The sequence below is a fragment of the Vombatus ursinus genome, unplaced genomic scaffold (genome assembly GCF_900497805.2).
Source record: "Vombatus ursinus unplaced genomic scaffold, bare-nosed wombat genome assembly UNPS02014808.1, whole genome shotgun sequence".
Taxonomy (NCBI): Eukaryota; Metazoa; Chordata; class Mammalia; order Diprotodontia; family Vombatidae; genus Vombatus; species Vombatus ursinus.
The window spans coordinates 2,655,094-2,676,778 of NW_020954586.1; the positions used below are offsets into that span (position 1 = coordinate 2,655,094).

At 40.7% G+C, this 21,685-nt stretch overlaps 1 protein-coding gene across 1 annotated transcript in view; it reads right to left on the bottom strand.

The window, feature by feature from the left end:
• The window catches only part of GIGYF2 (GRB10 interacting GYF protein 2), a 115,695-nt gene extending 95,052 nt beyond the window's left edge, over positions 1 to 20,643 (bottom strand). The window contains exons 1-4 of the mRNA XM_027875274.1: positions 20,603 to 20,643; positions 10,497 to 10,626; positions 9,158 to 9,253; positions 2,764 to 2,872 (exon numbers count right to left, since the gene is read on the bottom strand). Of these exons, the coding sequence (XP_027731075.1) occupies positions 2,764 to 2,872; positions 9,158 to 9,253; positions 10,497 to 10,626; positions 20,603 to 20,643 (376 nt within the window). The remainder of the gene's footprint in view (positions 1 to 2,763; positions 2,873 to 9,157; positions 9,254 to 10,496; positions 10,627 to 20,602) is intronic.
• Positions 20,644 to 21,685: the final 1,042 nt, after the last annotated feature.

Here is a 21,685-nt window from a genome sequence, read left to right on the forward strand (position 1 = left end):
GAGGAAAAAGACCCATATGTACAAAAATATTTCTAATAGGTCTTTTTGTGGTGGCAAAGAATTGGAAATTGAAGGGATGCTCAGCAATTGGGGAATGGCCAAATCAATTGTGGCATATGACTGTGATGCAATACAACTGTGCTATAAGAAATGATAAGGGGGCAGGTTTCAGAAAAACCTGGAAGACTGACGAAGGAACTAATACAAAGTGAGGTGAGCAGCACCAGGAGAACACTGCAAACAGCAACAGCAATATTGTAATGATAGTCATCTGTGAATGACTTAGCTAACTGATCAATACAGAGACCCAACAATTCTAAAGGACTCATGATGAAAAATGCTATCCACCTGTACGTCTGAACTCTGAGTGCAGACTGATGCATATTTTTTCCCCATTTTCTTTACTTTTCTCTTTTTTTTTTTTTTGCAACATGGCTAAATGTAAATGTTTTGCATGACTTCACATGTATAATAGGCATCACATAGTTTGCCTTCTCAATAGGTGGAGGAGAGGCTGGAAAGAAGGAAAGAATTTGAAAATTAAAATTTTTAAATGAATGTTAAAAAACAAATTTTTAAAAAATTTTAAGAATGCAACAAATAAAAAAAAGAAAGAAAACCAACTTGTCTTCTTCAATGATAACTATTTATCCAGCTATTTACTTCCCATATACTACTCTTTCTTCCTCTATCATAACCTCCAAATGAAAGAAGAAACAGCAACCAGGGCACACCCCTCCTTCAGTTACCTACGCAGAGTAACAAAGTCCTTAAGAGATACTTTCCAGATATCTTCTGACTACATAAGATCAAACATATCAAATGAGGAGAAAACACCAGGTTAGAAGATCCATGACAAGCCCACCATCGTGTCTTAGATATGGGCCCGAGAAAGGCAGCACAGACCCTTTTTAACTGGAAGAGGCCACAGAAATCCGACGCCGGAGGGCTCCATGTGCTCACCAACGGCCACAATGTCTCACTCCTGAGACCACAAAGTCACCTCCCCATTTGCTAATGCCTGTCTCTGCGGTCTTCATCAAACAAGCCTTGCTGCTCCCTCCTCAGACCCAGCTCTAGAGTCCATGGACAAAGCCTCATGTCTGCTGCAGGCTAGATGGTCCAGAGTTTCTTCTCCTTCTCTTCTTCCTGAGTTACATTCTTCTATTCAACAAACTTTTAACCTGACTTTGGTTCCCCATCTGCCCCCTCAGACTATTTTGTTCCTGGCTTTGATCTTGAATTACTTCTATCCTGTTGAGGAACCTTGCAATACACATACCTGGTGATCAGTTCAGACAGAAAAGACATACTCTGTACAACACTGGGACTGATCCCTCAGTGTCCAGACCTTCTGTTTCTCTATATGAGTTACAGCCTTTGGTGGTTTCTTCCCCACGGGAACTCACCGTCAAATGATGTAGAAACAGGCAACACCTGAGGTTATGATGCTCCCGGGTCAAGGTTGCTCTAGCAAAATGCTGCTTCTGTACTTATCAAGCCCTGCCCTCCCCTAGCTGCTAACCTCCTGTGGATGGAAGGAAGAGAAAGGGAGGGGAGGAAGAAAAGGAAGGAGGGAAAGGATGGAGGGAGGAAAGGAGGAAGGAAGGAAGGAATTCTTGTCCATCCTATCTCTAGCTTGACCTTCTGCCACCATCAAGGTAAAAAGATCTAAGAACACACTGGAAGTAGTTTTTAATGACAAACTGACCACTGAGAAGGAAGAATTAGGTACAATCAGTTAATGACTGTATTAATAAATACGTTTTTCATATCCTCTCATAAAAGAAATTTACAAGAAATTTAATACATGCTTATTGATTTGACTAAACCCCTGAGTGAACTAAGAAAAACAACAATTCCAGAGACCTGAGAAAAACAATAAATTAGAAAGAAAGTCTCTCACTATTGACACCACACCACAGAAAACCCTTCATGGACCTTTATCATCCCAATGTAAAGGAGAAGGGCACAAGGAAGGCACTAATAACATAAAGAAACTAAGTGAGATACTTAGTGCCATTCTATTTATGCACTTCAGGTAGCTCAATTTTTCTTCAAAAAATCATTTTAAAAGAAATTATAAGATGTGAAAGATGTGTTTGCTACTAAGTAAACATACACACGATCATTTTACAAATACTCAAGATGCCCTCATACACCAAAATAACAAATACAAGACAGAATTAGTCACAGCACCAAACAGAAAAAAAGCAAAAGAATAAACGTTAGAAATTTGTCAGATTACAAATTAAACTACTTGCTTTCCATACCAATATTTCCTGTTTCACTTTCAAGGTATCCCCATGGGAAACCACATTACATCCCCCTCTGCTGCCATGGACCTTGAATGGCTGGGGAGTGGGAGACGGCCCCACCCCCCCAGGAGAGCATGCCCTTCTTCCCAGAAGCTCTCTAGGAGTCTGAGGCTGGTCAGGAAGCCAAGTCAGTTCAGAGAATACAAACTCCCAGGATGCACGGAAGAGTAGTCAAGGGTCCCAAAAGGAGTTTAGAAGCGTAAACGCAAATATCAGAGTCTGCTCATGCCTCCAGTTCTGGAGCCAGAATCCAGTTCAATTCCTCAAATTAGGCTTTAGGGAGCTCTGAAAAAATGGCTTCTGATCAGAAACGTAAATTAGAGTACTTGAGCAAAATCCTGTTCATACAGGTAATAAAAATCTCCACCTCTTTTTATTTTTACTGTGATTTTCCTCTAGCATCCTCTTTCTTGTACAACATTATTTTGTTAATATAAAAGCTCACCTCGACCTCTAGAGGAACTTCGACCTCGAGGAGCCCCTACCGCTGTTCCTCCTCCTCGTCCTGTCAATCGCAGGACAGCGGCACTATTTACAGACATGGAAAAGTTTCTCTGCCAAGGAAAGAAAGTGCAATTTGGGTAAAAACAAAAAGTACATGAAATTGTCCCCTCCCTCAACACGCACACTCACGCACGCAGAAGAGCACAGAAGATACACATAGGTAATTTCGGCCAAGAGTCACCAAATTAACCATCATTTACGTGTGGGGTGGGGTGGGATGGGGCGGAGTGGGGTGCACTGTGGTGCCCACGATGGTGCTAGGGCCCATAGGCCTCTAAAACCCTAAAACCACGTCTCAGTCCTCGGGAAGCATGTCTCCAACAGAGCCCACTAACAGCAGCACATAGTGATGGGCTAAACTAACCACCATCACCACCACCTCACCCTCCAAGAATGGAGTGCTCCTCCTACAACCACCTAAGAGGGAGGAAGCACAATGGTTATACTATCAACATGTTACAGATGAGGAAACTGAGGTGCATGGAGGTTAAGTGCCATGTCTTTTCCCTGCCAGGGCTATCCTGACTCATGGACAGCAAGGAGTGATCATGAGAGACTAGCTAAGACTTGAAGTACGGTGTCTAAGCAAGGTGCCCGGAACACAGGTACTTAATAAATGCCTGTGGATTAAAGGGATCAGAGTGTTTGAATTACCGGAGAACACTAATCATTTCACACAGGGAAAAGTGCATGATTCAAGGCAAGAGAAGTATGGTAGCAAGGACGATAAGGGAAATGCTTTCACTCTAAGAAAACTGACATATGGGGCAGAAGACCTTGACTGCTCAGCTGACTCTGCCTTAGTCTAACATGATGGCGACATGGCAGAACTAAAGTGTGACTCTACAAATAGGGAACTGGATCCTGTCTTTCCCCCATCCTGCTTTGAGGAACACTGAAACGGCCCCAAGATGGACGTGTGTGGGAAGGGCAACAGGGGATGTGGCCACGGGGTGGGGGAGCTTCAGAAAGCCAAATTCCACAATCACCCTCTTTCCCCTTAAGAAGCAATATAATCACCTATTCCAATCCTCTGAAATAGTACCAACAAACAAAAAAAGTGAAGCAGGAATGTGACATTTCAAAACTCTTCTTCTGCAAAGTAAATAAACTGAAGCTCAACCCTCCCCAGCTGGGGGATGGCAGAATCTGGTCCAGGAGGGCAGCGGTGTCCAGAAACCACAGCAAGGGAGACATCAAGGCCAAAATCACGCTTAAGCGGCTCTCTTCCCAAAAAGGAGAACATGGGAGGAGGGACAGCAGAATACAAACATAGGACACAGAGAGTTAAAGGTAAAAGGCAGGAAGCACACTCTCCAACGCAGACCTATTAAAAAATGGCTCATCCATTGAAAAGATGTAAGCATCCCTAGCATTTGATTTACAAGGTCTTTGAACAAAGTACTTGGAAGTGTCCTATTTCTTTACACAGATGCATTCTGTACACTTAGTGTCTTGTAAATATTTAGACAAGCAAGGCTAAGATAACCTCAAAATATCCAAAAGACAACATTTAAAGGGAATATAAGGAAGGCTGGTTTAAAACATGCATATTGATTCAAAATACATCATTTTATACATTTAAGTATATTTTTACTTTTAAAAACAAGTGAAAAATATTTGACCAACACCTAAACTACCACTGGAATACAGGGAACAAAGGGAAAGCGTTCCTCTTCTAAAAAAAACAGCTAAAAAAAACAAAAATCAGAAACAATATTGACACAGTGGAGCAAATGGTTGGCTATGCCACCCTCTGGTAATTTTAACTCAGTCTGAATATTCTGGCTTTGGAAATGACAATCAGAATCACAAACTGGAGCCACAGATTACAATCACTGATATTTAATGACTGGATAAAAAGCTGAACCAGAAATCTAAAGCCTTAGTTTTCATCCTGGACTTGCTACAAAATAGCAAAGGGGGGGGGCTCCCTTCTCTGAGTCCCAGTTTCCCCATATCTCTGACCAAAAAAAGTATAATTTTATGCCCTAACATATCATAAATGTGTAGAAAATATTACATATCTATTAAGTGGTATTATCTATGCCGAGGTTTCAAAATTATCCAAACGTAGGTAGGTGAGGTATAAAAAGCAACAGGTGAGATGAGAACACTTGTTGGTTACCCATTTAACTTCTTCAAAAAAGAAAAAAAAATCACATAAAAGAAGGAATATAAAGGAGCTAAATACCGATTTATGAGCCTTAGCTCAAGGAAACAAAGAGCCCAATCAAGCATGGTACCACTGATTTGATAAAAAACACAGGAAAAGTGTAATCATTTTCAAAGAAATATTTCTAACTCAAGAATCCAACGGAAGACCCTTTCTAAGTTTCAAAGCAGATGCAATACTATCTCTTTTCTGAAACTATCAATTTCACTTTACCTGAATGCCTTATCTTCTATATCTCCCCTTTTGTAAACTCAACTGCAGGCGAAATAACCTTAAAATGGAAATGGAAAAATTCAGACAGGGATGAACAGCTTGAGAGCATCAGGCCTGAGGCTGGACCTTTGGCACTCAGTGTCATGGTTATGCCCAAATTACCAGGAAAAATGATCAGACTACCCTGCTCATATTCTGCCTGGCCCTGCCTAAGTTAATGGGAAGAGAATATTTTCAAATTCTAATTTTTATTTTTTAATACTAAACAACAGAAAAGAGTATCTTGTTCAATGTTAAAATTTGGAAAGAGAGAAAAAGCCTATCAAGAACGTGTGTGTGTGTGTGTGTGTGTACGTACACGCACGCACACACGCACACACATCCCTCAGGTAGAGCTGTAAGCTACAGCAACACCTAGTAGTATATAATGCTGGACACTTAATCTCTCTGCGTTTCAGTTTCCCCATCTGTAAAATGGGAATAATACGCTGACCTATCTTCTTAAACTGCTGTAATGATCAAGTCGCAGAAATCTTTACAAGTATGAGAAAAACAGGAGATGTTCTAACCAGGATTACCTGCACTTTAGTTCTGCTTGGAAGTCTAACCTTGGCAGTGTATGAGGGCTCCACCAGGAAATATGGAAAGGCTCCCCACACTGGCCTGGTATCAGACTCTATGTGCACTGCTCAAGGACCAGAGGGGCCAAGGACTGAATCATCCTCAAGAGGACAGCCACAAAAACCCACAGCAATAAGGTACCCACACTTAGGAAATCACAAACGTACTAGAGCAAGGGTGGGGAACCTGTGGCCTTCTAGGTTCTTGAGTGAGGCCTTTTGACTGAGTCCAAGTTTTACAGAACAAATCCTTTTCTGAAGGGGATTTGTTCTGTGAAGTTAAAAGGCTGTACCCAAGGACCTAAGAGGCCACATGTGGCCTTGAGGCTGCAGGTTCCCCATCCCTGTACTAGAGTCAAACTGCCCCTCCCCACCAAATCAATTCTAACTATGGAGCTCAGGCCACAGGCTGTTTTTTAAAGGTGACTTTGCGTTCAGAAGATAGAGCAGAGAGTGAGAGAAGCAGAGAGCCAGCATCAGACACAGCGCTGTTCTGTCCAGGAAGCAGTTTCTCAGGAGGTTGTGCTCTATCTACTTCCCCTATCCTCTCATCAGGCAACTAAAGTGGCCAAAGGCTCAACTTCATGCAGAAAATTGTGACTGCACAGGCCCTGTGAGAGTCCCCCCACCGAGGCAGGAGGAGGGGACGAACCTCACTCCAGGAGAGCCCTTGCTGGTACCGGCCTCCATCTGGTGGAAGCTATGAGAACTACAAGCCTGCTGCCAGGGAGGGACACAGAGCCCTGCACATTCAGGCCCTTTTCCACACAGGCTAGCAATTTTAAGTATTTACTAAGGTATAATGTTAGTTGATTTATTATAGTTAATGGGAAAAGGTCCTCAATCCTCCCGTGAGACAAACAAGTTTATATATAAAAAATTAAATGAAATCAAGGGCTGCCAAGCACCTTCTTGTGGCACTCCAAAAACTATGGCCACTTCAAAACCCATTGAAAACCATCAGATACCAAAGGGTATTTGTGACTCTTGGGACGGTAACATTCTGTGGTAAAGGAAAACTAGACAGCAAAATGGCCAGTGTCCCCGGGCAGCAGGCTTGCAGTTCTCACAGCTTCCACTACATGGAGGCAGTGGAAAACTTTTTATGGCTTTGGGCAAAAAAACAAAAAACAAAAAACAAAACAAAAAGAAAAACACCATGTTCAAATATCCTACTTATTTTGTCTTAGATATTGGTATAACAATAGAAGTGGTCATGCATGGAAATGCTGTATTTTAAATCAGGAAGATAATGGCATCAATAGGTAACATGGCAATAACAAAGAGGAATAAAGCCTGCCCCGAAGAATGATGGTCCTTTCTCAGTTAATATTCCAAGTGAACCATTCAAATGATCTGGCCAACGTGATCTCCCTTCAGCAAGTTCCTTCTGTTTCCCTGACAAAACTGTCAACTCCTCAAGACTGGGCCCTGCGACTGTCATTTTCCTTCTGCTTTATTTATCAGGACCCCAGCACACTCTAGGTATAAAATGAAAATGGCTGTTTATCCAAGGATATGGTCATCAGGATCTGTTGTGGGGAAATGGATAAAAACCTAGTTCAAATACTGGGTTTAGGAAGCACATTTTCCTCTACAGCAGGTGTGAGTGCTACCAACCCAGGGTATGATAATAATTGTTGAGATTTATAAATACTGTTTCCTTCCATTCTCCCATTTAATCCTCAGAAAAAGCCTGTCAAGTAGATGAGACCAGAGGATCTTCAATTTAGAGCCAAAACGAACCCTAAAGACCATCAAATGCCACACCTTCACGTTTCAGAAGGAAATTAGGCCTAGCAAAGGCAAATGAACATGGATAGTAGAACAGGGATTCACACTTAAGTTTTCTAATTTCAAATCCAGCACTCTTCCTTTCTTTAGATTACAGGTATTCCCATTTTACAGAGAAGGAAACTGAGGCAGAGAAGTTAACTGGCTTGCCGAGGTCACAGATCTATTAAATGACAGGTGAGATCCGAATCTAGGTCTTCTGATTCCAAATCCAGGACCGCTGCTATCTCACACAGAAAAGGACTCAATGCTGATAATCAAGCATCGCAAGTCACTCGGGGAAGAGCATGTGACCCACCACTAACCTGAGCCATGCCATCCTGAGAGAAACACCTTTCTCTCACTTACCTGCACATTCAATCCTTCTAATACCTCTAAGAAAAGCCAGCTAACTTGAAGGGAGGAAGCTCCATATTAGCAGTTAAAGAACCCTATGAGAAAGCTAACCGGGCACTTGGTAAGTGTCCAAGTCGGAGTGCTGAGAGTTTCAGCTTGTGTTGGAGAAGGTCTGAGACCCGGAAAGAGGAACGCTCCCAGGAGAAGAGCAGCAGAGCAGGAATCATGAAGCACGGCGTCCAACAGCCCCCGAGCCCCTGGCCAACCTCAGATCCACCACGGCACTGCCTCTGGTGCTCCGAGACTGTCATGAAGCTTCCTTCTCATCTCACACAGAAGGCGACAAGCACTCAATGTGTTGGGGAGCTCTGGCTGAGCCACTCTTCTCCAGAACCTGTTTTACCTGGGAAGGCTCAATGGGCAGGCGAGAAGGGAGGGCTACACTGAGAAATGAGTCTAACTTGAAAACAAAAGGTAACAATAAATTACATTTTGAATCACATACTAAAAAGTGTTTGGGTCCGTGGTTAGCAATCTTCTAGTACTCTTTCCAAGTCATATCATCACTTACTACAAAAAAGCAAGTAACTCTAACCCACACAGAAATCAGCAGCAAGGAAAAAGGCCCAGAGAGGCTGATTTGCACTGGGTCCCCAAGGCACGGTGAAAGCTGCAAGAGGGAGCTGCTTGCTCAGATTTAAATCTAATGCTTTTCTTCCTGGAGAAGTGATCTTTCACACTGCATCTGAAACTGTTTCCACTTCTGTAAAAAGGAGGTTATTCATTTCACTACCCATATAAAAGAGTTACTTGTCCGACTCTCTATGACCCCTTTTGGGTTTTCTTGGCAAAGATACTGGAGCAGTTTGCCATCTCCTTCACCAGCTCATTCTGCAGATGAGGTAACTGAGTCAAACAGGGGTGACCTGCCCAAGGTCACACAGCTAGTAAGTGTCTGAGGTCAGATCTGAACTGAGGAAGAAGATGCTGCACCATCCTGACTCCAGGCCCAGTGCTCGACGCGCTTCGGCACCACCTAGCAGCCCAAAAGAGTTACTGAGGATCAAAAGAAGCGCGCAAAGCATTCGAGCTTCCAAAAGCACCCGACAAGTGGACTTTGATTTTGATGATCATCATTCTTCTCTAAATGTAAACCAGACTCTTACTGCCAGAGACAAGAGGAGATGGACACCAACCTGTTCTTCTTCTGTAAAAGGCACTAGTGCCAGTGGTGGTAGGGGCTCCTCCTGGAGAATAGGCAAGAACTCCTTATCCTTAAGGTCTGAAGGGATCTAGGGAAGCAAGAAGAGCAGAGACGATGACCGGCAGCCAAACACTCCCCAGCCCGTGCTCGTGCTGCACTGCCGCTGAGTAGGAAGTCCAAGACAAATGTTACCAGCAGCCAAGAAGCACAGACTTGATGTAGGAATCTGTCTCAGCTTTTTTAAATTATATGGAAAAAAAGACCCTGCACTGACATGCCTAATTTCCCCCCCGTCCCCTTAAACTTGAAGGCCAAGAGCTGGGAAAGTTGCCCATCATGCCCTTCCCTTTCAAGGGAGTGGAAGACTGCCCGTGTCCTAGGAGCTCAATGGGGCAGGCTGCCTGGCAGAACTGTCCTTGTTCTCCTCCTCTGAAAAGGGAAGGCTCACTGGGCAGGGGAGAAGGAAGAGGTATATTCAGAAATGAATCTAACTTAAAAACAAAAGGTAGTAAAATAAATGAAATTCTGAAACACAAATTTTACAAGTGTCTGGGTCCAAAGTTAGCAATTTTCAATTAAGCTCTGTAAGTCACATCGTTTAATACAGAAAAGCAAACAACCACACAGAAATCAGTAGCTAGGTGCATCACCAATTTGTACTCTCCCCCCATTCCCACCTGATGGAAAACATAAGAGTACTCTAAAGGCAGCTGTCTGTATTGTAGCCAGGTGCCGAAGTGACCCTGTGAAAGTCACTTACTTCTCTCAGCCTCAGTCTCCTCATCAGAAAAATGGGAATAAGAGAATGGGCTACCGTGAGGCTACAGTGAAATAACCTATGCACAGCTCGGGGAAACCTTAAACCACCGCATGTTAGTTATCTTTGCTGCTGCTGCTTTTGAAAAGAGCTTGGGAATCGTGCCCTCAAGCTCAGGTTTGAGGCTTTAGTAACATGGAGCCAGAGGAGAGAGGTCCAGGACTGGAAGGGGCCCAGAGCAGAGCTCCTAATCACACAGTGTCCTGGAGGAAACTGGACTTCCTGTCTCCAACTCAGGGCAGCAAAGACTCAAGAGATGAGGAGTATCTAGGGAAAATGCCACTAAGGCAGACTAAGGGCTAACTGCTCTCCTGTCTACCTTGGGTAGAGCAGAGCTTCCCTTTCTGGGCAAGCCCCTGCTGCCAGCACACTGCCAGAGTTCACTGAATGGGGGAAAAGGCATCATCAAAAGCCGCTGGGGTGGGAGGAGGTGCGCATACAGCCTGCTCTCCAGTCTCAGATCATCACGGGGTGCTCTCAGTCTTCTCCCCTGTCATAAAGCCTGTATGATTACCTTGTTATCCTTTAGAAAAAGTGCTAACATTTCCTCGCGCCCATAGCGGTAGTCTGCTAATTTATACTTCGGCAATGCTGGAGAAAGAGGAGGGGACGTCACACTGCCACCACTGGACAGAGCTCGAAGCCTGGAGGAAAAGCAGAGGTGCAAATGAGAGAGTCAGTCAACACAGGCAACAGAAGACTCATAAGCACTGAGTGTACTCTGTGAAGATTTTCTTTACGCAGCTGTCAGCTGCCATCGAAAGACCTTTGCTCAGCGCTTTTCCTTCTTATCTCGGTGTGGCACTTGTCACTGCTCACCACTCTCCTCTCGTGGTTTCGGTGACACTGTTCACTGTCCCCTCCAAGGTGTCTGACCACTCCTCCATCTCCTTTGTTCTACCACAATCCATAGCCTGTCTCCTAACAGTGGGCATCACCCAAGGCTTTGTCCTAGACCCTTTTTCCTATCTTCCTACCTTCTTTCTTTAGGTGACTTAATCAGCTGCCATGGATTTAAAATAACTCTCAAACTTATGTGTAGCCCAGTCTCTCTTAAGTCCCACTCCCACATCATCAAATGCCTACTGGACAGTTATAATTGGATTGCCAGAGGTATAGCAAACTCTTTATCTTTCCCCAAAACCCACCCTCTTCCAAATGTTTCCCCATTCCTGTCCAAGTAACCACCACCCTTCTAGTCACTAGAAAGATAGATGTCATCCCTGACTGCTCACTCTACTGCTCTCTCCTAATACCACCCCCACCCCCACCCTAGTTCATCACCTGGACTAAGGCCTCCTAATTGGACCCTCTGCTGTGAATCTCGCTTCCCTCCAAAGACAACAATGTTCCCAAAGCACAGGTCTGTCCACATCATTCACCTACTCACTCAACTCCAGTGGATTTGCCTGGGACACATGATACCCCTAGGATCACATATTGACTCCTCTTCTGGGTACCTAAAAATTCTTCACAACCCGGCTCTACTCCACCTCTCCAGCTAACATAATGCCCCCAACCCCTGCAATCTAATCCAGCCAAAATGGCCTTCTTAGCTGTTCCTTACAGGGGACATTTCATCTCCCATTTCCACATCTTTGCACATGGCTAGCTCCCATGCCTGGAATACACTCCTCCTCATCTCCACCTCTTAAGACCCTTTTTCCTTTCAAGTGCAGCTCAAACACCACCTCTCTCTTTCTACTAGTCCTTTCTATTCCCTCTAACTACCAGTGCCCCACCCAAATTGCCTAGTATTTATTAGGTCTGTACTTTTATATGTCTCCCACCACAGAAAACAATCCCTCTGAGGTCAGAGCATCTTTCATTTTTGTCTTTGTCCTTCTCACTCTACACTTGAGACAGTGACTGGCACCTCAATGATACTTAATAAATGCTGCTTGATTCAATTTTATTTCTTAAATAAAGCTGGAATACCATGGTTTTTGAAAAATCAAAATACCAGGACACCTAAAAGACAATGAGAAAGGAGTAAACGGGTTGCAATACATTAATCAAAGAGAGTGTGACTAGAGAGGCTGGACAAGATGGACAATCATCATCAAGAAACCCGGGGGCAGCTAGGTGGCGCAGTGGATAGAGCACCGGCCCTGAAGTCAGGAGGACCTGAGTTCAAATCCGGCCTCAGACCAAATACTTGACACTTACTAGCTGTGTGACCCTGGGCAAGTCACTTAACCCCGATTGCTTCACCAAAAAAAAAAAAAAAAAAAAAAAAAAGAAACCTGAAGCAGGAGTCTCCAAAGTGGGCTACCTAAAATGATCCAACACGGTGCAAAGAAAATATTAGAATTTACGTTTATTTTTAATTTAGAAAATAGAAAATTAATGGAATATCCATATCAGGGGTACTCTGCAAACCTTAAAGCCCTATATAAATGTGAATTATTCGCTATTGTTGTCATCTTTTAGAATAGTGCAACCTATTAATTTTGTTGTATACCCAGGAAAGTCAATTTATGGATTTAAGTATACTAACCCTCACAAAATAACTAGCTTGAAATGTTATCTGCAAAGACATTGCAAATTGAAGTCAATATTAATAATGCCAGCAAAGGTAAAGAAGAAAATGGCAGGACTGATAGATATTTCTACTCCTGGTCCGTGACAGTCTTCTTCACCCTCATTATTATGAATAAACAATGCTGATCTAATAAGAACTGATGAAAAGTCTAGCAAAAATTTGAAATTACCATGAAGATTGGAAACATAACTTCACAACCATTAATGATGACCCTTCTCTTTATGAATACTGGAGATGAAATAATTGTCATATGCAGCCATCATACAGAGTCAGCAAGGTAGCATTACAGCACTGCATTGAAGAGTTGGGAAGATTAGAATTCAAATCCTGCCTTAAACATTACTAGTTGGGTGGCCATGGGGAAGTCTATTCAACTCTTTCAGACTCAGTTTCCTCATATGTAAAATAGGGATAATAGTACCTATTCACAGGATTGCTGAGAGGATCAAATAGGTTAAAATGTATGTAAAGTGAATTATCATCATGATCTATAAAACATTTAAAAAACTAAGCTTTTGGTGCCAAGAATTATGTGAATTTTTCACAAATTTAAAACTATCTTATCTGCAAATTTTAAAAAACTTTTTTTAACTTGTTAAAATCCTCCGAAATGAAGAGTTTCGGTGGATTTTGAACCCATTAATTAAAAATGTAAACTTGTAAACAACTTAAAATTAAAATTTAATTTAACGATACCTTCTGGGTAGTTGAAAGAATGGATTTACACCACAAAAGGTGGAAACTGATTAGCCAATTTCAAAAAACAAACAAACAAAAAAAAAAACCTCTATGGAATTGCTGAGACTGCAAAATGAGCAACATGATTTAGTAAGTGCAGTCAATGATGCCTTTCTTCCTTCCATTCTGATCTATGTCTCTTTATTAAGTATGTATTTCAGCCATGACAGCCGTTAAATATTAGGCATCAAAATAAAACTCAACTTAAACTTTTGAATCACTTTACCACAGAGGGTAAGATTCTTTAAAACAATGAAATACATTCAATCAGATTTTCTTTTAAAAAGTTATTTATTTTAGTGGACAATTTATTTATAAAATAAAATTTAAGGTATTTTAAAATATTGTTTATTTTATCTTTGTCTCAACCTTAAGTTCTATTTTTGTGTATATTTTAAATAACGTACATGATATAATCATACACATATACATTTCATGAATAAACAGAATATGCTAGGGCTGCCTGCTCACTGTTTTAAACCAAGAGTATGCATGATCAAAACAATTTGTACATCACTGATCTAGAAGAAAGCACCCTTTATATTGGGTGGGCACTAGGATTCATGTAAGGAGAAAAAAGTATACAAGATGATAAAGTGTGGGTGAGTTAAAATCCCCACCACTGAAAAGATGATCCATTTTGATGCGAACTATTGAGATATTAAAGTATAAGCAACACAGCAGAGAAGAACCATTGGCTACCTAAAGTTCCATAATTCATATTATCTTAACCGAATAAGGCCCACCACACTAGGAACATCTCAGACTTATCAACAATGAACAACACAGATGTGAACTTGACACATGTAAATTACAAAACAATGCACTTTGTTTGTGGCCATACGAGAGCTTGTTATCAAGCTCTCAAATCAATCATTAAAATACACATTTTCACCTTTGCAAGTAAACAAAATATAACAGGGTAGACAGAATTATCTCTTGTTCCTCATTCGAAGTAATTAGAGTATGATTTCTTTATACACCTGTCATGTGGAAAGGAGGTGGCAGTTGCCTTCATAATGAATGCAACTCTCAGCACAGCACAGATACAGTGATTTCAATAACAATGCGCTTCTTTGCATCAAGCAAACAAATCATTTCAAACTAATACCAGTAAATCTCCATATAATAAATCCTAATTATTCATGTTACAAAAATTGCCCAGCTGTTAAAGATGCAAAATCATTCATAAGAGAAGAGTCCACCTCATCAATCACCAGAACTCAGTCCTGCCCTTGTCCTCCACTCAGGCATCCAGAACATGGCCAGGCTCACCTACTGCCTAGAAAGTGACTCATTTTCAACAACCAGGGTAGCTAACAATGTAAAAGAAACCATTTCAAGATCTCATTCCTAATCTGGTAACTGGAAATTCCTACTTTGGGTTTTAAAGAGAGGTTGCTTAACATGGGGTTTAGTACAACACAGAAAATGTGTTCGATACAGTTCTGAATATACTATTCATAATAAAAATAGTGCCTGCAGCGTCAGTCTCACATGCCAATAGAACTGAGTCAGATGAGCTTCAAGATTAATGATATACTTATTGCTGTCTCTCCCAACCCACAAAAATCTCTCACCCAAATCTCCAACATACCAGACACTTTAAGCATCTTCCCCCCCCCCAAAAAAATCTTTATATACTACGGTCTACACTGATGACCTCAATTTCAAAATCCAAAATAAATCTAAATGTGATAAATCAATCAATCTAATCAACAGATCTTTATTTGGTACCTACTATGTGCTGGGGCCTGTGCTAGGTGAAAGGAGCCAATATTCTTATACCAATCATATGATGGCAGCTCTTCTGTGATCTAGCAAAGAATGGGGATGCTGGTCCATCAGCTGGGGAATGGCTGAACAAGTTATGCTGCCTGAATGTAATGGAATACTATTATGATGTAAGAAAGGATGAAAGGCATTGTTTCAGAGAAACCTGAGAAGACTTCCCTGAGCTGATGCAGACAGAAGGGAGCAGAACCAGGAGGACAGTTTATACAATAACAACATTGTAAAGGCAAACTACATGAAAAACTTTTAACTTTATAACTCTGATCAATGAAATGACCAACCTCACATTTCCACTGGACCCAAGCAAGGCACATGCTACCTACCTCCTAACAAAGAGGTGATGGATTCAGGGTGAGAATTGAGATATATATTTTTTGATATGATCAAAGTAAGAATTTGTTTTGCATGAGTGGGCATGTTTGTTGCAAGGGGTTTGTGTTTCTTTTTCAGTGGGAGAGGAGAGGGAGAGAAGGTAGATTTTCATTATTTAGAAAAAAAATTTTTTTTTAATTTAAAAACATAAAAGGGGAAATTTGAGTTTTCCAGTCTGGATTTTTTTCTATAAGATGTAAATAAATAGTTTAAAGTCATTTGTCTTCTTCCAGAAAATCTATCAAGAAAGTCTTAGATTGTGTTGCCCTAGAGTTTATGTAAGAAAAGAACTGAGGAAATCCTAAGGTACATTGATCCCAGCAGACAATGCCAGGAAAGATGACTCCTTAACTGAGGAGAAAAGCTAAAATCTACTCCACTGATATTCAGATTTTTGTACTTTATCTCTTAGAATCATAATCTTCCTTGTGTAAGGTTCTTTGCAAATTTTCAAACCAAGAGAAATGTTACTATTATTTTCCTAGTCTTTTAACATTCCTTCCTCCTTCATTTCCTCCACCTTAATGCCTCAGCCCCCTCCTCCCCACTCTACGTCAGACTATATATATATTCTTGGTCTTGATTGCTGTAATAGCCTCCTAACTGATATCCATAGCCAACCTTTCCCCATTCTAATTTATTCTTCGCACAGATCTGACCTCATCATTCCATTGACTGAAACCCTCTTTAGCTCCCTTATATGAGTCTAAATCCCTCAAGCTGGCATGAGACCCCTGAATCAAACCCAATTTCCCAACCTTACTTCACATGACAACTCCCTTTCATGAATTCAATTTTACTTATCTCAACAAACACTTCATAATCTACCAAGAACAAACAATTGTGCTAGGCACTTGAGACACAAAAGAGGCCTCATCCCTGCACTCTGGGGGCTTCAGTTACAAACCCTCTATGTTCTGTATCCAACATGTGAGAACTAACAAGCTTTTGTCCTCCTATTGGAATGTAATACGCCTTGGGCATCTTAAAAGTGTTAAAAGGCCCCTCTTTTTCTTAGTATCACTACTGTTAACCCTTTCTTAATTAAAGAAAGGAAGAGAAGAAACCCAAATAACAAGCAAATATAGTCAAGCCAAAGAAATACAGTAGCCTTGCCCTTCTATCAGGAGGTAGGCAGTATGTCTCATCCCAGATTCTCTGAAACGAGGTTGAATACTGCTTTGATCAGCTCTTAAGCATTTCAAAGTTGGTTTTTCTTTACAATATAACCTTTCTATAAAATGTTCTCTTGGTTCTCCCTCAGTTCACACTACCCAGAATTCTCTCCGTTTGTTTATCACCTCTTACTGAGGACTAGTATTCCTTTATATTTATATGCCACGGTTTAGTCAGCCTTTCCCCAGTTGTCTAAGAGGCAATCTAAGGCTCACACCACTTGGGTTCTTTTCCACTTTTCCCCTTCTTATTCCCCTCCATCAAAATCAGGAAGACTGTAGGTTTGTGACTATTTGCTCCCCAGTATCATCCTACCCCTTTTACATGCCCCCCCAAACCCCTTCCTGGCTATTTCCCTGTTGAATCTGCTGTATTTCACTGCATGTGTCTGAGTTTTCAACCCTTTTTTCTTCCCCCCAGATAAGAGTGAGGTCATCTGATGTTTAGTCCCCCCCCCACACTCTCTTCATGTTTGTATACAATTCTCATGCGTCCCATTTATAAGAAAGAGCAAGTATTCCCTTTTTCTTGTTTCTACACATTCTTTCTTTTACTCTCCTTTCTCTTTCCTAAAACCTTCAGAACACAACCAATCCACCCTCAGGCCCTGTTTTCTTACTCAACTTCCTTCATATTCTTTGAAGTCATTAATGTTCTGAAAAAATACTTGTTTCTTCTCCCCCATCACAGGATAAGCCCCTTCCAAAAACTCAAATCAATTGACCTTTCTAGGTCTGTTTGGACTCTCAGGTTTGTATTTCAAACTTCCTATTCAGCTCTCTTCTTTTCAGGAGGAATACTTGCAAGTTCCCTATTCCAATCAAGAACCATTTTTTCCATGGGGCAGCTAGGTGGCACAGTGGATAGAGCACTAGCCCTGAAGTCAGGAGGACCTGAGTTCAAATTTGGTCTCAGACCAAACACTTGACACTTACTAGCTGTGTGACCCCAGGTAAGTCACTGAGCCTCAGTTGCCTTCAAAAAAAAAAAGAAAAAAGAACCACTTTCCCCCCTGAAGAATCATACTTGCTCCGCTCTGCAAGCTGAGTTCTTGTTACCTCTTAGCCCATCTCTGGAACCTTTTGGGATTTTGTAGTGCAGACCTTCTCATCTTTACAGAGTAAGCTACCATGATAGTGACTGCAGTTCTTTGGACTTGAACGGCTCTTTTCAGCATGCTTGTAGTCTTTTTCTTTGATGTGGAAGCTCTGGATTTTGGATATGATATTCCTGAGACTTAATCATTTGGATTCCTTTCAGTAGATGATGGGTAGCTCTCTTCTGTCTTTATTCTAATAGATTTTGTCAGTGTTCATTTATAATTTCTTGAAAACAAGAGTATCACAGTTTTCTAGATGTCCAATGACTATTGAATTATCTCTTCTTGACCTGTTTTCCATATCAATTGTTTCTGATCTGATAGCTTATCTTTTCTTCTACTTTTCCCATTTTCAGATTTTGTTCTAATATTTCTTGCTATCTCATGGAATCTGATTTCAGTTTGGAAAATTTTAATTTTCAAATCATCTTATTTCTTCAGTGAGGTTTACCAGTTTCTCTATTCTAAACTACCTATTCTCCTTCCAATTCTTTCCTCCAGATCTTTTATTTCATTTTTTATAATTGAATTTCTCCTAGGTATTCATGTAATCCTTGTGAAAAATCGAAGTTAGAAATGCAATAATTTTTGATACTAGATGGTGTTTTCTCTGACTTGCTCACCCCTTCAGCTTGCTGGGACTTTTTGCCTGTTTTTTCCCCCATTTTGGACAGGCTTACCCTGATGGTTTCACTCTGAGTCGCTCGGGTTTTGCTACTGATCCCTACCTCCCCAGGTCTAGCCTCCTCTGGATTTCTGAGGTTCAACGAGCTGCATCTTCAGGGACTTTTGTGGGAAACCAGGATTCAGCATGTGGAACACTGTGGCATCATCACTGCCACTCCTTGAGGCTTCTAAGACCCCCACCTGGGGCCTCCTCAAAGCTAGGTCTCCAGTCTTATTGCATCTGGACACAGAGGATTGCAGGCTACATAATCACGTCCCTGGCCAGCTCTGGTCTCACAAGGAAAGCTGAACTGCACTCACAGTGGATTTGCTGGTAGGGAGCCAGTCAATTTTGTATTTCTGTGCAATTCTGGGGTAGAAGAAGTCTTTTATTGTAGTTTCTTACTTAATTAACTGATCATTATTAGTCTGCAGCAAACTTCAGGGTTTTGGTAGAATAGGGCTGTTAGGCAACCAGTTTGGCATGGAGTCTCAACGAGCATTTATTAACAACTTATTATTTACCACAGAATTTTTACACTAATATTTAGAAATACTAATAAAAGCAAAAACCATCTCTGCCCTCAAAAAATGCTCACCGCAATTAGAAAAGAACTGGTCAAACCAACCACAAATGAAAAATAAACATCAACAGGGCATTTCAACCACTAAGTCAGGCAGCTGGACCAAGAGTCCTGCTGACATAGTTCATCAAGTCACACACACACACACACATATAGGTACAGATGCACGTTATCATGCAACTGTGCGGTCTGTTTTACATATGAAGAAAATGAGGGTCAAAGAGGGGAAATGACTTTACCAAAGTCACATGGTTATTATAAATAAGAAGGTAGAAACCGAAGTCCAATTTTTCTAAGTATAAATTTACTGCTCTTTGTAATCACATACATGTAATCTGCATGCAGAGACAGAGCTAGACAGCCAAAAATCTCCAGGACCCAGGAGGGCACTAAGGGGAGGCAGGCATGATTGCTGACTGGACAGTCCTGGGACTTGCATTCAAACGCCTGTCGTCTGCTTCTCACACTCTAGTGATGCTCTCAGCCTCTCTGGGCCTTGATTTACTCATCATGAAAGGAAGGGACCAAACTTAAGAGTCTTTAAGGATCCACTGATCCTTCCTTTCTATAAATTATTGATAAAGTAATGGCTTTTAGGAATGTACTTAGTATGGGATTGTATATTTATTCGGAAGTATCTTTTGACAATATAACTATTAATAAATTTTAAAAATAAAACTAAATATTATACTTTTAAAAAAGGATTAAAAAGGAAGAAAAACTAGGATTTGCAAAAGTGAAGATTACCCTTACTGATCCCAACAGAATACCACGTAAGAAGATGATTTTTTTTTTTTTTTACCTGACAGGATTTCATGTAGAGACAAAATACAGGTCTTCTTCATTCCTAAGTCCATTTTCTATCCATTACAGCATCTTGCCTCTCAAATATGAAAAATATAAAACCCCTACCATACACATGTGCTTATATTTAAAAAACAAAAACACAGCACCTGGCACCACAAAAGGAGTTGTATTAAGGATTGAAAGAGCAATGGATTATTATTCAAACCATGACAGAAAGGACATCATGATGAAAGTTATAGGAGGAAAAAACTAACCATAATATGTTATAATAAATTCAACTTTTATGATAAAGGTTATATTCTGAATACAGGCAACAATGAAGTTAACTTGAAATTATTTAAGTACGGATCATTAGTAGTAACTTAAAAAAGTAATTAAATAAAATTAATCCAGTATGTTTCTGAGCTTCTTGCCCATTTAGGAAATGCAAACCACTTAATAGTTTCAGAATAACATCTATGAAAAAACAATTACTATAAAAATAAATTATATGCACTCAATGGTCAAAAAGAAATCTTGTTATTAATCAACCTTTGAGATCTTCTACAGCAGCACTCTCCCCCAACAGAACAGATAATCAGTTATGAGATCTTCTTGGGTCTTATAAAAGTATATTAATTTTTCATCTAAGTCAAAAGCCTAAGACTCATATGCAAAAATAAAAATACTCTGAATTGCAAAGATTTTCCCAAGTGCCTTACAAATACTGTGCTGCTCACAAACTTCTCCTATATACTATATGCAAACATCATAGTATTAGTTATAATAGTCCCCTGAGAGATGTTAGGTTTCCCAAGATCACTCAATGTTTAATGAAATGAAAAAAAGGAGAAACTCACCATTCAGGCCCAAAGTTAAGTGTCTGAGTTTCTGCTGCCATTCTTTTCAAAATTTTTACAGGAGATTTTTTTAATGTGAAATACCTAGGAAAAAAGATCATCACCATAAAGTTAGTCACAGAGTTAAGAACAACCTCAAGTTTTTTGTTTTTTTTTTCAATTAGAGAACTAGGAACCTACTAATATTTTCAAAAAGGTAGAAACCTTCAAGCAGGGATTCATAACCTTGGATCCATGAACTTGTTTAATATTTCAATAACTATATTTCAATGTAATTAGTTTCTTTTATAATTGTATGTATTTGATTTTATGCATTTATTCTGAGACGGGTTCATAGGCCTCAGACTGCCACAAGGGTCCATAACACAAAAAAGGTGAAAAACCTCTGCATTAGGGCAGGCAAGGCCTGCTGCCACCCATCCTCTGATTAGTACAGTGACTGAGATTTTTCAATCCCCATTTATGACAATATAGGAAACACCATTAAAATTCAAGCACACCTAACAGTTCATACCTAAATTAAATCGCTGTTCAGTGTTTTTGGTAAAATGTTAATATCAATGGTAGTCAGATTCCCAGACCAAAGCAGAAACAGCTCCTCAGTGCATGATATACCGACTGTACAGCAATGATGTCAAAGAATCGCAGAGTTTGAGGGGCTGTTAGAGATGGTCAAGTCAAATCCTTTCATTTTACACCAAGGAAACTGTCATCTAAAAGAGGTACTCCACAGACTCCTCGCACTCCAAACCACTGGCAATGGCTCTTAGATCTATGGCAGGACATTGAGGGGCTGGAGAGAAGTCTACCAGAATCCGGAAGTCTTGGGTTCAAGCCCTTCTTCTGACGCAGGCTGACTGTATGGTCCTAGGCAAGTCACTTAACTTGTCAGTAGCTGGGCAGCTCTCTTAATTGCAGGGAGCTGATCAACAACTATTTATTAAACATCCCCTATGTACGGAGCAAGTACACCATTCAATATCAAATACACAATGGCTCCTGGCCTTCTCTGAGGAACTCCCTCTTCTATTTCTGCTATGACAGTGTCAGAAAAGTGGACAGAGGGTATTAGGAATCCTATAC